Source organism: Triticum aestivum, chromosome 7D, assembly GCF_018294505.1.
Source record: "Triticum aestivum cultivar Chinese Spring chromosome 7D, IWGSC CS RefSeq v2.1, whole genome shotgun sequence".
NCBI lineage: Eukaryota > Viridiplantae > Streptophyta > Magnoliopsida > Poales > Poaceae > Triticum > Triticum aestivum.
Genome location: NC_057814.1, coordinates 101,709,399 through 101,722,547, shown reverse-complemented (window position 1 = coordinate 101,722,547; position 13,149 = coordinate 101,709,399). Strand labels below are relative to the sequence as shown.

General features: G+C 52.7%; 1 protein-coding gene across 2 annotated transcripts; it reads left to right on the top strand.

Moving 5' to 3' along the window:
* The first annotated feature begins 8,703 nt into the window (after window positions 1–8,703).
* On the top strand, window positions 8,704–12,781 carry LOC123166180 (BTB/POZ domain-containing protein NPY1). Of its 2 annotated transcripts, none has more exons than XM_044583951.1 (4): window positions 8,704–9,087; window positions 10,071–10,140; window positions 10,650–11,837; window positions 11,924–12,781. In XM_044583951.1, exons 1-4 carry the CDS (start codon window positions 9,023–9,025, stop codon window positions 12,548–12,550), a joined length of 1,950 nt encoding a protein of 649 aa, XP_044439886.1. In that variant the 5' UTR covers window positions 8,704–9,022; the 3' UTR covers window positions 12,551–12,781. The 2 variants fall into 2 exon arrangements, with proteins under 2 accessions (XP_044439886.1, XP_044439885.1); XM_044583950.1 differs by having other exon boundaries at window positions 10,056–10,140.
* The last annotated feature ends 368 nt before the right edge of the window (window positions 12,782–13,149 follow it).

Sequence of the window (13,149 nt, the reverse complement as noted above, 5' to 3'; positions counted from 1 at the left end):
ATCCGCAGAGCGCGTGCATGGAGATTGCTGCGGGCTCGCTGCGACCCGGCCGTGTACGTGCATGGAGATTGCTGCGGGCTCGCTGCGACCCGGCCGTGTACGTGCATGGAGATTGCTGCGGGCTCGCTGCGACCCGGCCGTGTACGTGCATGGAGATTGCTGCGGGCTCGCTGCGACCCGGCCGTGTACGTGCGCGGAGAGGGCGTGGCTAGAGCGGGCCGATCGGGCGTGCGGTTTGGTAGGAGCATGGGGATCGTGTCCCAGTGCTGGGCCAGGTATAAAACGCCTGCGATGATCGTTGTAACATCGGGCGGGGGGGGGGGGGTGAACTGAGTTCATGCTCCGGGTAAAGAAGTACACGCCGTTCGTGCGGCGGGCGGAGTACGTGCTACGGGAAACACCTGTGTCATGCGTCCTTTTTCTTCCTTTACCTTCCTCTTTGTTGTGTCAGAGAGAGAACGAGCGGGAGGTGGAGAGAGAGAGGAAGACAGAGGCTACGGCAACAACAGTGACTAGCTAGCCAGCAATGCACAATACATGACGACAAAAATGTCAATTAGAAACCACGTGCTTAATCGTCTCCGACCTCCAAAAGCCTGGGGGTCGTATAGTGGACCAAGCAGATTAACAGACCGACGACGAGGCTGCTACTGTTATTCTCAAGGTACACTTCAAACAACTGTACTGCCAAGTATCCTTGCTCGTAACATCATTGCATCTTTCTCGCATACGTCGCCTCGTCTTTTGTATGATTCCACGGGGATCCTCCATGATTACCAGCGGAGACTGGGACGGTGAGAGACCCGAGACGGAGGTTCGTGGTGGAGGACACCCTGCTTTTACTTCGTTTTCCTTGTCCCCTCTCCTGCCGGTACGTGGATCCGTCTCTCGGCCAACATCACGAAAGCCCTGGCTATGGCGGCTACCAGATCGTAGGCTTCACGTACGTTGCTGCCAATGCCATGAGCGGCAAATTTTCTTGTTTTACCCTTTTCTGAAACTTACTCGAGATCTGACCTTAATTTAAAAAAATTCAAGATCTGACCATTTTGCTACCACCAAGGTCCACAGCGTATGGTCCATGGCGGTAGGGTGTAACAGTCTACCGCCAGGGACCTTGGCGGTAGGAAACATCCCTCCCTACCGCCAAATAGACTAGCGGTAGCCTGTACAACTCTACCGCCAAGGTGCTCGGCGGTAGGCACGGGCATGCACTGTATTAAATACTTAAAAGGATTTTGCGATAGGGCATGCAACCCTACCGTCAGGGACCTTGGCGGTAGGCTGTTATACCCTACCGCCATTGACCCTGGCGGCAGTGGCAGATCTACCATTGGGGCGAGCAGGGGCGGCCGCCCCGGGTCTCCAACGGCGGAGCAGGGTACCCATCTGCCCGCCCCCAACCTCAGCGCCGGTCACCAGCGTCCAGGTCGTCATTGTATTGGCCAACCAAGCTCCTCTAGTCGAAGGGGTAAGATAGCTAGAGAAGAAAGGGAATACAGATGGGATCAAGATGGGCTGAAGTGGAAAGATTGGTTGAAGCCCAGCCCAGGATGAGAGAAGCCCAACCTCCGCGCCTTGACCTCCCGGTTGCCGACCTACCGCCGCTCGTCCCTCCACCTGCGGACGCCGCCACTCCCTGGTCCCTGCCCTCAGCTGCTCTCTGCTCGGCGCCGCATCTCGCCTCCGGCCGCTGATGATGGACTCGGAGTAGGAGGCTGATTGGATTGGATTGTAGGCGGCAGCAGCAGCAACGCCAACAACAGCAGGTCTTTCTGCCCCTTGCTCTTCTAGTCTTCCTCTTACTAATTTTGTGTGTGTGCCAACGACATGTTTCGGTTTGATTCTACAGTATAAAAATAGTAGAAGAAGACACTCAAATTTAGTATCTACTTTGATTTTTATCGGTGTCGTCGAGTAAAGTATTTAACTGCTAATGTCAATGCAGATCTCGGTCTTCAGAGGCAAATTGAAAACTATGCTATCCCGGAAGTTATAGATGAAATGAGAAGGGTTTATTTGTCGAGAGGTCAGCTCAATCAACTGGTCATGTTTTTGTGGGATTGTCGGATCGTACTGTGATTAAGTGAACATTTCAAATGACAAGAGTCCATGTTAGTAGTTTCTAAGGCCTTTTATACTTTTTAATGTTTTTTGTAGTTGAATACAATGAATTTTGGTTGAGTAGGCTTACTTTTGTACCTAATTTTTTTTAATCTTAAATGTTCGTCCCGGCTGACTTCAATTCCTGGATCCGCCACTGCCTGGCGGTAGCAAAAGGGTCAGATTTAAAAAAAAAAAGAATCAGATCTCAAACAGGTTTGAGAAAATGGTCAAAACACGAAATTTGTTCGCTTTGAGCTCTCTCCTCAACTTTATCGACGCCCACGCGAGTGAGGAAACATGACGCGTCCAATTTAACACGGAGCCGGAGTGATCGAGTGGCTGAGCGCGCCCCGTTAAACGCACGCAGGACGGGGGTGGGCCAGGATGTCCTCGTGTTTGGACGAGGAGGGCGAGAGAAAGTAAACCACTGCCTCTCCTGGCCTCGTGCGCGCGACTGTGCATGAGGACTGGCCTTCGTTTCAGAAAAAGCATATGATCCCACCTGTGCGTGTTGTGTGTGTGTGTATGTGTTGTCGGTCGCCTGCTTCTCCACCCAACTGCATATTCACAATCCCCATCCCATTTCCATTTCCCCGTAGAAACATGCAGCACTTTTTCACGAGCCTTTGCATGCAAAGTGATCGTGCTGACGACAGCAACCACGGTTCAAGTTTTTTCTCAGAGCATGTACAATGCCCCATACGCTATGTCGGCTCGGATGTCAAAAAAATAGGTTCGTATGGAGCAGCGGGATTCTCTGCAGGAGACGGCTGTTTGAGGAGAAAAAATATGGTCTGATGCATAAAGCTAAAAAAGTTGAAGCGAAGAGTAAAAATGTATGTGTAGTGAGAGCCAATTTTCTATTATTTGATGAGGCCCACTAGTAGTAGCCTGCATGGGGGAGAAAAAAAATCAATATAGATGCCTTAAGCTACTTTTTGTCATGAGGCATCTGTATCATGCCACCCACCCCCCATGTACACGAACGCACACATACATATCATGTCCAAACGAGCATCCGAGACTGTCAGTGCCATGTCTAGGACATGAAGCCGGAGGGTTGATTTCACCAAGAGGAATCTAACCATCTTCTATCATGTACTTTTTTCGTTTCTGAATATAAGTCTTTTTAGATATTTCAATATGAACTACATACGGATGTATGTAGATATATTTTAGAGTGTAAATTCATTTATTTTGCACCGTATGTAGTCCTGGCCATCTCAGGCCCGGCCCTGTCGGCCCACCCAGGCCCGGCCCTAAAATCCAGGGCCTAGGCCCGATGGGCTTGCCCATGGGCCGGGCTTGGGCCTGAGTTTTGAGCCCACCAGCAGGGCCTGGACAGGCTTGGGCTTGGCATATTGGCATTTTAAGGAAGAGGCCCGGCCCACGGCCCTAAGCCCTAAGGGCTTTTCAGGGCTTTTTACCAGATGGGCCGGGCTTGGGCTTGAAAAGTAGGCCCGATGGTAGGGCCTGGGAGGGCCTGGGCCTTAGTTTTCTGCCGTGGGTTTTTTCAGGCCTGGCCCAAGCCCGGCCCGGCCCGGCCCATGGCCAGATATAACCGTATGTAGTCTATATTGGAATCTCTAAAGATACTTATATTTAGAAACGAAGGGAGTATTTGTTTTCCAGAAAAGGAGGTGCACGCCCCATTATCTGCATCGATTGATCACGTGACGTTAAATCTTTTTTTATAGACAATATTAGTTTGACTAAACTAACTATAAGATAATACATAATTACTTTTTTCACGAATACACTCGAGAGCGTATCATTGTATTGATAGAGGAAAGAAAAATACAGGATAGCATCACAGCCACGTTCACAGATTGGCGTGACCATGACGTTGGGTTGAGCAGAGAAGACAAGGGGGGTGCTTAGCCCCAAACTAGCGGTTCATATTACATGGATTAGCGTGTTTAGTCATTTAGTTGTGGCGGTAGACCACGACCGAGCCTCATCCTTGATCGCGGCAACAAGGGAGGAGGAAGATGATCGCGACAACAAGGGATACGACATAATTACGACTTAGCTTAAAACATGGAGGAATGTCATTTCAAGAAATCACGATATATTTCTCGACCTTGCGATTTGTTTGTGATGCCAATGATTCTAGTTGTTAAAAATATGTGTCGAATATTAGGTGTACGAATTGTAATACAGTTGGACTTCTAATTAGCTCTGGGTTAGGTGTTTGAGTCAGCCATGCGTAACCCGGGCCTATTATATAAGGGCACTGTGAGGTAGCCAAATAGACTAGACATAAGTTATAGGTTAAGACAGAAATCACGAGAGGGGCGGCCCTGGAGGCCGTGGCAGGGTGACCGGACCGGCCCTGGCGAGGGTGGTTGGAGCGCAGTCTGGTTGCCATGAGGGCTTATCGTCGATCTGTATCGTGTGATTGGAACATGAGGAGGTGCGCGTCATCATGCCCCGGGATATAGACATGATGGTGAATCTCGTTAACAAACCTCGGTGTCGTTACTTGTGCTGGTGTGATTGCTTATCCTCGATGGACTAATGATGGCGTCGAATTATTCTAATGCTAGTTAGAGATGACGAGAGCATGGATTGGAGCGACAGGATGCCGAATGCGAGCCTGGACCGAGCTAGAGGCGGCAACGAAACGGGATTTAGGCTATGTGATGACGGCAATGGAGGCGAGGGCAAAACTTTTCACGCTACCTAGATGTAAAGGATGGTTGCGGTGCGCGGCGGGGTTAGGGGAGGGACAGGTTTGTGGCAACGGTTTTGTGAGGGCGGGCGGCGACACGACGCAATAGCGGGCAGCCACGGGAGGGGGGCAACCGGTTGGGCTATGTAGGGGTGGTTCGCCGGAGACTGGGCAAGGCGGAAGGGACGAAGCAAGAGAGGAGGAGGTGAACCGTTGGATCCCAATCGTACGGCGGATCTAAAATCGACTGTGCTTTGCCTTGAGAAACAGTCGCCTGCCTACCCAACAGCTCGGACATGTGCCTGTCCGAAAAGCGCCGCACAACACAAGCAAAAAGGAGCCAGCCAGCCAATGCTGAGCTACAGCACTAGAAGAGCAAGGAGCAACAGTTTCATCGGAAACCAAATACTGCAGCCAGCGTGGCCAGCTATTGCTTGCGGCACGACGTGGCCTGCAGGATCGACGGTAACCAGGCGGCCCCGTATGTCTCGGCTTTGTACTCGCCGACATTTCTCCCTGCTCGAGTGGGATCGACCGTCAGCGCCGCTGCTGCCCCCGAGCCGCATGGTCCGTGTCAACGGAGGCGGGAGAGCAGAGCACTAGTTTTTTGTTCCGAGAGTTAAGGTTCGGTGTGTGTGTGTATTCATGTCGTGAGGTGATGGAAACCCACCAGCAGTCCTGGTATGTGCGTCCGGTCGGTCGGTCTCCTGCTCATGATGTATATCTGCTTGCTTCTGTGCACGACCTCCCCTCCTCCTCCTCCACTGCTACGTGATTCCGTCGCTGTTGCTGGTAGGATTCGAGCTGCAGTGATTGCCTGTTCATGCGGTCGTTGATGGTGGCAGCACGCACCTACTGTTCCTCGCAGCCCAAAGAGGTGAGATGACTGTACCAAATGGCGTTAAACTAAATTGAGTAAAATGGTCCTAAAAGCGTTGCAAGTGTGTGTTTCAAAAGTTTGAAATTGTTCACCGCAGGTCTTGTATGTGTATTTTACCCGCGACTTTTAGGACCTATTTGACACACTTGAAATACTTCTAGGACCCACGGTGAACGACTTACACACAGTTAGGACCCGCGGTTAACGATTTCAAACTTCCAGAACCTACATGACAGATTTGGAATATTTTTATGACCTCCAATGTATTTTACTCAACTAAATTGTACACAGCGTTTGGTGACAACCATTGCTCCCCCCCCCCCCCCCCCCCCCACCTTCCCTCGGTCTTGAGAGTCGATGTTTGTTCTCGCCTCCTGTCCCTCCTTCTCCTCAGGCGACCTCGCTGGCCAACGTGGGTAGGGGAGAGGAGGAGAGGTTTTAGTACATTATAAGGGCATCTCCAACTCTGATCCCTAAAGCAGGTACCGTACCCGTTCGTGGACTGATGGGACCAGTCCGCAGACACTAATACGGAGTTGGCTATCCAACTTTGCCCGCATATATTGGATTTCAGTAAACTGAAAGAAATTTCCTGCAAACCGGGTGAATTTCATATAAACCAGACGAGAATAATTATGTTTCGGACATATTTTAACTAAACTATAGTGGACCAGGCTAGGATATTCTAACCTATTCTATCACCGGCCGCGGAGGAGCCCGTTTCACACGACATGTCTTCCCCATGCCCCGCAGCAAGCTCACAAGACCGTTTTGAGCCCCGGAGCTAAATGTGTCAATGGAAGGGGAAGAATAACCTCCGCCACCACGAAGGCCGGATCAGGGTTGGTTTTTGGGCGGGGAAGACAGTTGTCGTGGCCTACGCCCTCGCAAAACGGGGCAAGTCACCGGCAGTGTAACCCAGTAAGACAGTGGTGGTAGCCTTCCTAGGACCCCAGCGGCGGTGGCCTCACATGGTCTACTTTTTCTTGTTGTCGACCGCGGATGCGGACGTGCCAGCTTTGTCGTCGTGTTGGCGGGGCGTGACCGACGCAGAGTTGGTGACATCGTCGTCGGTGCCCTAGTAAAATTCCTCAACCACAACATCAATCTCCGCGAACATGGCTTCTTTCTCCGCCTGCCGGACGCGTTGCCGCCATCACTCACGGTGGATTTGGTGGGCGGCAGCATAGGACAGCCTGGACAGGCGAGGACGAGCCATGATGATGCCGGCCTGGACCGGCGAGGGCGGTGTGGCCGACTCCGGTGAGCTTGCCGGCAAGGCAGCATGTATCTGTCTAGGTCCACAGCCGGCTGCAATGGCAGAGAGTTCCTTCTTCTGCTCGCTGAAGAGGCCGTCTTACAGGGCTTTGGGGCTCGAGGCCGTGGTGTGTGTGTGCCGTAAAGAGGAGATTGAGAGCGGAGGTGTGGGGCGGGTGGATCCGCATTTAAATCCACATCCGGTCATTATCCACTCCGCTACGAATGTGACAAAATTATATGGTAAAGGATACGGAAACGTATTGTCTGCTATGATCCATTTACATCCCTACTATGATACGGAAGACCCATGGGCCCTATGGTGGCCCTCCTCCAAGAGCGAGTTCTCTTCTGGTCCAAAAGGTATTGTCTGAACTTTTAACAACTTTTTTGTGAAGTTTATTTTCAATAAAAAAATAACATCGATGTTAGTTATGCTAAAAAACAATGTCAATCCAATTAATTTACATTCATTTATTTAAAATTCAGAGAATAAATATTAAGTGAGGATATTGATAAAAAGTAAATACGTAGTCTCAGCTCTCAAGGTTGAAGGTTTTTTTGTCAAAGGTGAATTTTATTGGCTTAAAATTTTATATTAAAAGGGTACAAACACCATGAGCCCATAACCATCCTCTGCATAGCTAATATCCACACAGCCAACACCAACACACAAAAAAATACACCGACAACTACCAAAGTCATATAAGATCAAAACTATACATCGGAGAAAAAAAAGCCCCAAAGCGATCGACACACTGTAGCAATGATCATATCCATACCATCATCTCATGACACCATATAGACCACGAAGTTCTTCAACATCGACGCCTTCAAGAAGGGAGTGACGCTCAAGCATTGTTGTCACCAAATCCAACCACAAAGGCTAGAATCGAGGTTTTCACTTTAAGAGTTAGTATGAGGAATGTCGTCAACAAGGTAACGACGCAAAAAAACGCCATCGCCACACATATCCAACTCGGGTTAGACCTAAGCTTTCACCTTCGAAGTCACTTATGTGTTGTCGCCATCCCTTTTTCACGACCGCAACAGCTAGATGGGATGAGTGATCACCACCGCTGCACAACCATCCCTCTATGTCAAGGCTTGATCCGTAGTTTTCATCTCACCGCCGAAATTCGCATATCGAATCTCGAGAGATGTACCCTCACGAAGACCTTTCGGTGAACACCGGCCCCGTGGAGGCGCAGGAGATTGCTGCAGAATAGTATGCAGACACCGCCACCTGATCGACCGGGTCTGGATCACCACCACTAAGCCATTCAGATCCGAATCGGGGCAACTAACGCGGGTGAACCATGGACGTCACTGGAGTTGCGGTTGCCCGCCATCAGACCCGACCGCCGCGCCGTACGCATGGCAGCGGACAGTCGCCGGCTCCTAGAAGCCCATGGACCGGCGGCGTGGGAGGAGGGGTTGATGTTCGGCGGTGGCTAGGTTTTGCGTCCAACTTGCTTGCTTGCTTGTGGGGGAGGGGGTTGGCCCTCAAGGGTGGAGATGGTGAGTGAACCGACGGGGAGAAACCAAAGAACATTTGATCATGGCGAGTCAACCCGTGTCCCTAATCATCCAACTTTTGGGAAGGCAGATCTTTGGTTGGCCCAGCTCCAAATCTCGGTCCCGTACGCTACGCACGCAGAAACTCAGAAGAAGGAGGAGCCGCCGTATAGCACGCGCAATCTGAAGGAGAAAAAAATAGGAAAAGAAAAGACCAGGCGTGCGGCGCGGTGGCTATAGACCGCTAGCGCTAGGTAGCCGAACGCGGCATGCACCCCGCAGTAAAGGCGCCGAGTTTAATTCCACCACCCCTCCCCTCACCAAACCAGCCAGACCATCTCTCTCCTTCTCCCTCTCTGCCCACGCCCGTGTGTGTGCGTTTCTCGGGACTACGGCCTCTGCTCCCGGAGTAAATAAAACAGGTCAGGAACCGGCGCCGGAGGAGGAGGGAGTGAGGAGGCAGCAGGCAGGGAGGCGTGAGATGAAAGCAAGAGGCGCACGCTGAGCCGCAGAGAAGCTGTCGCCGAGGAGAAAGAGAGAGATTGAGAGAGGCAGAGAGCAGTTCGTCAGTTCGTCGTCTCGTCGCCATGAAGTTCATGAAGCTCGGCTCCAAGCCGGACGCCTTCCAGGCCGACGGCGGCGGCGACTCCAGGTGAGCCCCTCCTCTCTTTGGCCATTTCCAAGCTTGCATCCCCTGCAGTCCTGCGTCTTCTTACCTGCTGTGCTGTGTGATCGAGCAGAATGTACCGTTTGATGCATTGGTTCGTCGTTCCAGTGTTCTTGGTTTCCAGCACTAGGCTAGATTTGTTCTTGGTTGGTCTTTCGATCCATGTCCATCTGTCAAATTAGTTCTCTCTCTGAAACAAGTACAAAACAACAATGCAGTGTTTTACACAAGAAACTATCCTTTTCTTCACAAGTACTACAAATCTTTTCTCGAGTATGCATTCTTGGTCTTTCTGCCCCCTAAAAAAAAGATTTTCTTGTGTTTGCGTTACACGAGTATTTTCTACCCCTGATGAACTGACTTTGAGCTGTGGGCTGCTGCTATGCTACCCCTGCTACTGCTCGAGCGCTCGTGAGCTTACGTGCCTGAGGCATTTGACCGGTGAGGCGAAAAAGCTGGCGCATCCCCGCCTTTTGGCTGTTCAAACAAGCCATGGTCGTAGCAGTTGCGATATGGATCATAGGATTCTTTTCTGTTCGCCGCAGGAGTATTTTACCTGTAAAGTTGCGATGCCGATCAAAATGCTGCTTGTTTTCTCTTCTTCCCCACATGGCCACGCCCACCGGATCTTGGACTTCACACCTCTTTCCATTATTTTTAGTTCCCGTTGGAGCGTATCTGTACGTCTGCACCTCAACAAGAATGTTCTCTCACTGGTATTTGATTAATACTACCACTAGTTTTTTGGAGAATGTTTGGTAAATCAATCAATTTTTGGGAAAATGCTGTCTATGTTTCACTGACAGAATAGATTAACCTGAAAGCCTGCACGGCGTGTCAAAAGTATCTTAATATTTCTTGATATTCCTCAACATTTTATTCATGTTCATGATCTGCTACATTCTCAGCTTCTTCCATGTCTTGCTCAACGATTATGTAGTAACTCTGAACAGATCATCCTCGCGCAGATACGTGCTGTCCGACCTGCCGTCAGACATCGTCGTCCATGTCGACGACGCAAGGTTCTACCTACACAAGGTAACTTAATCAATTCATCTGCGTTTTACCCATTGAAATTATTCCTGCTATATCTGAAGCCATGGTCAGATGATGGTCTTGGGCTCCAGTTAGAAGTTAGAACAGACAATGCATCCGCCAACGTACAGCTACGAGCACACCGCAAGATGCCGCTGCGTTTCAGCATCTTTCGGTCAAGCTCTGCCACTTGTAATTTGGATCCACGCCGCCCGCCGCTCAGAATCTTTCCATGAGTTCCTCTAGATCGGCTTCCCATTTCCACGAGTTTGTATATGCGGACATGGCTGGTGGCTGCACACGCTTGCACGTAGCGCCTCGCAATTGAATATGCCCATTTGCTGCGTCCGCTCGAAGCAGACACAGAATGCTACAGCAGATCAGCAATTCCCCACTGTTCAACCAATCATGGCTACCAAATTTGTTCTTTAACCATCGGTTAATGACTGCTGTAATTCCGCTGGTTTCAATGGCAGCTGTAATTTTGATGTGTGCGTGCAATGTGGTTGCAGTTCCCTCTGCTGTCCAAGAGCAGCCTGCTGCAGAGGCTGATCGTGGAGGCGAGCCAGGGCGGCGCCGACGAGGTGCGCGTCGGCGGCCTGCCCGGCGGCGCGAGGGCCTTCGAGATCTGCGCCAAGTTCTGCTACGGCATGGTCGTCACGCTCAACCCGTACAACGTGGTCGCCGCGCGGTGCGCGGCGGAGCACCTGGGCATGACGGAGGACGTGGACAAGGGCAGCCTCGTGTTCAAGATCGAGGTGTTCCTCAACTCCGGCGTCTTCCGGAGCTGGAAGGACTCCATCATCGCGCTGCAGAGCACCGTCGCGCTGCTGCCGTGGTCCGAGGACCTCAGGCTCGTCGCGCGCTGCGTCGACTCCATCGCCGCCAAGGCCACGGCGAGCCCGGGCAGCTTGGTGTGGTCGTACACGTACAACCGCAAGGCGGCGTCGTCTGATGAGATCGTTGAGGCCCGCCGGTGCTCGTCGTCGTCATCGCCGGCAGTGCCCAGGGACTGGTGGGTGGAGGACCTGTGCGAGCTGGACGTGGAGCTCTACAAGCGCGTCATGGTGGCGATCAAGTCCAGGGGGGATAGGATGCCCTCTGATGTCGTCGGGGAAGCTCTCAGGGCCTACGCCGCGAGGTGGCTCCCGGAGAGCTGCCGCCGTGGCGAGCCTGCGGACGACAACGACGATGCCTGCGCCTTGGAAGTGCTCGAGACCATCGTCTGGCTGCTGCCGTCGGACGGCGATGGGTCGTCGCCGTGCGGCTGCTCCTGCCAGTTCCTCCTGAACCTGCTGAAGCTCGCCGTCCTGGTCGGGGCAGGGGAGCTGCTGAGGGAGGAGCTCATGGACAGGATCGTCCTGCAGCTGCACGATGCATCGGTGAGCGATCTCCTGATACCCGCGAAGCCCCCGGCGCAGACCACCTACGACGTCGAGCTTGTCGAGGCGCTCGTCGGCCGGTACATTCGGCGCGCCGGACTCGACGACATTGACGGGGAGGATGTGTTTGAGACGAACGGGGAGACAGACGACCCTTCCTTGCTGGCGCTGTGCAAGCTCGTCGACGGGTACCTGGCCGAGGTCGCCGCCGACCCGAACCTGCCGGTGTCGAGCTTCGTCGGGCTGGCGACCTCCATGCCCGAGTCAGCCAGGCCATCGCACGACGCCCTGTACACCGCCATTGATGTCTTCCTCAAGGTACATTACATCTCATCTCATGCATGTTTGTTTGCCAAGAATCGCACTGTATTTTTTGATGATCTTGACATGAAAACTGCTGTCAGATGCACCCAAATCTGTCGAAGGTGGAGAAGAGGAGGATCTCGAGCCTGATGGACGTGAAGAAGCTGTCCAAGGAGGCGAGCATCCACGCGGCGCAGAACGACCGGCTCCCGCTGCGCGTGGTGGTGCAGGTGCTCTTCTTCGAGCAGATGCGCGCGGCGGCGGGGAGCGCGAGCGCGTCGCTCCTGCTGGCAGCCGCCGGCGACGGCAAGGCGCACCTGGAACTGGACGACGACGACGGCGACTGCTGGAAGAACCGCGCGCTGGCGCTGGCGCTGCCGGAGCCGCCGACCCCGTCGGCGGCCCTGAGGAAGCAGATCGGGAGCATGAGCCTGAAGCTGGTCGGCGAGGACCGCCGCCGCGCAGAGGACGCCGTCAGCGACGGCCGGCGCCTGGCGAGGAGCGCCAGCATCGCGAACCAGAGCAGCAGGATGTCGCTGTCGTCGCGGTCGCGGAGGATCTTCGACCGGCTGTGGGTGGTCGGGAAGCCGCCGGGGCCCGGCGAGGTGGTGAGCAAGAGCTCCGACACGTCCGGGAGCTCGCAGAGCCCGCGGTCGTCTGCCAAGCCGCTGGGGTCCAACAAGTCGTCCGGCTCGTCGTCGAGGAACCGGCGGTACTCGGTGTCGTAGGCCGGCGACGGCCTGCCGGCGCTACCGGAGGTTGGCTGTACAGAGGAGTGTCCGCGGACTCGGTCGCCGTCGCCGGATCAACGGGCGCCGACGACGGACCAAATGCTGCATGCTCACTTCAATTCAGGGTCTGTTTTTTTCTCGAGAAATGTATTGATCCGAAGTGCTCGACCGATGATCAGCTAGAAACTAATCCTTATTTTGTCTGATCTTTGATACGATCGGCTGCTCTTTCTTTTTCTGTCTTATCGCAAAAGGTATGGTTGTGCGGCGGCGTCCTGGAATTTCTAGACCAGTACATGTGGCTAGCCGCTAGGATGGTGGAAAATGGTGACGATTTTAGATGAAAGACTTAAAAAAAGCATGGTTTTGAATTAATAAAGTCATCAACCGGCCAGTGTTACATAGGGCAACCATAAAACAGTCGACCGAACGATACATGGACATGATAGAGCAACTTACAATGCAACACACATAACAAGCTAAAGTGTAGAGAATGATTTGGTGCATCGATAATTGATTGATCGTGCACTAGACACATATATATAGGTACAAGGGGTGCGACTGGTATCTTGTCTCCTAAGATACACGTACATACA

Coding starts and splice junctions, on each gene's coding strand:
- LOC123166180 (XM_044583950.1), top strand. CDS start 9,023: ATGAAGTTCATGAAGCTCGGCTCCAAGCCGGACGCCTTCCAGGCCGAC. Junction 9,088..10,055: donor GACGGCGGCGGCGACTCCAG/GTGAGCCCCTCC, acceptor AACTCTGAACAG/ATCATCCTCGCGCAGATACG. Junction 11,838..11,923: donor CCATTGATGTCTTCCTCAAG/GTACATTACATC, acceptor AACTGCTGTCAG/ATGCACCCAAATCTGTCGAA.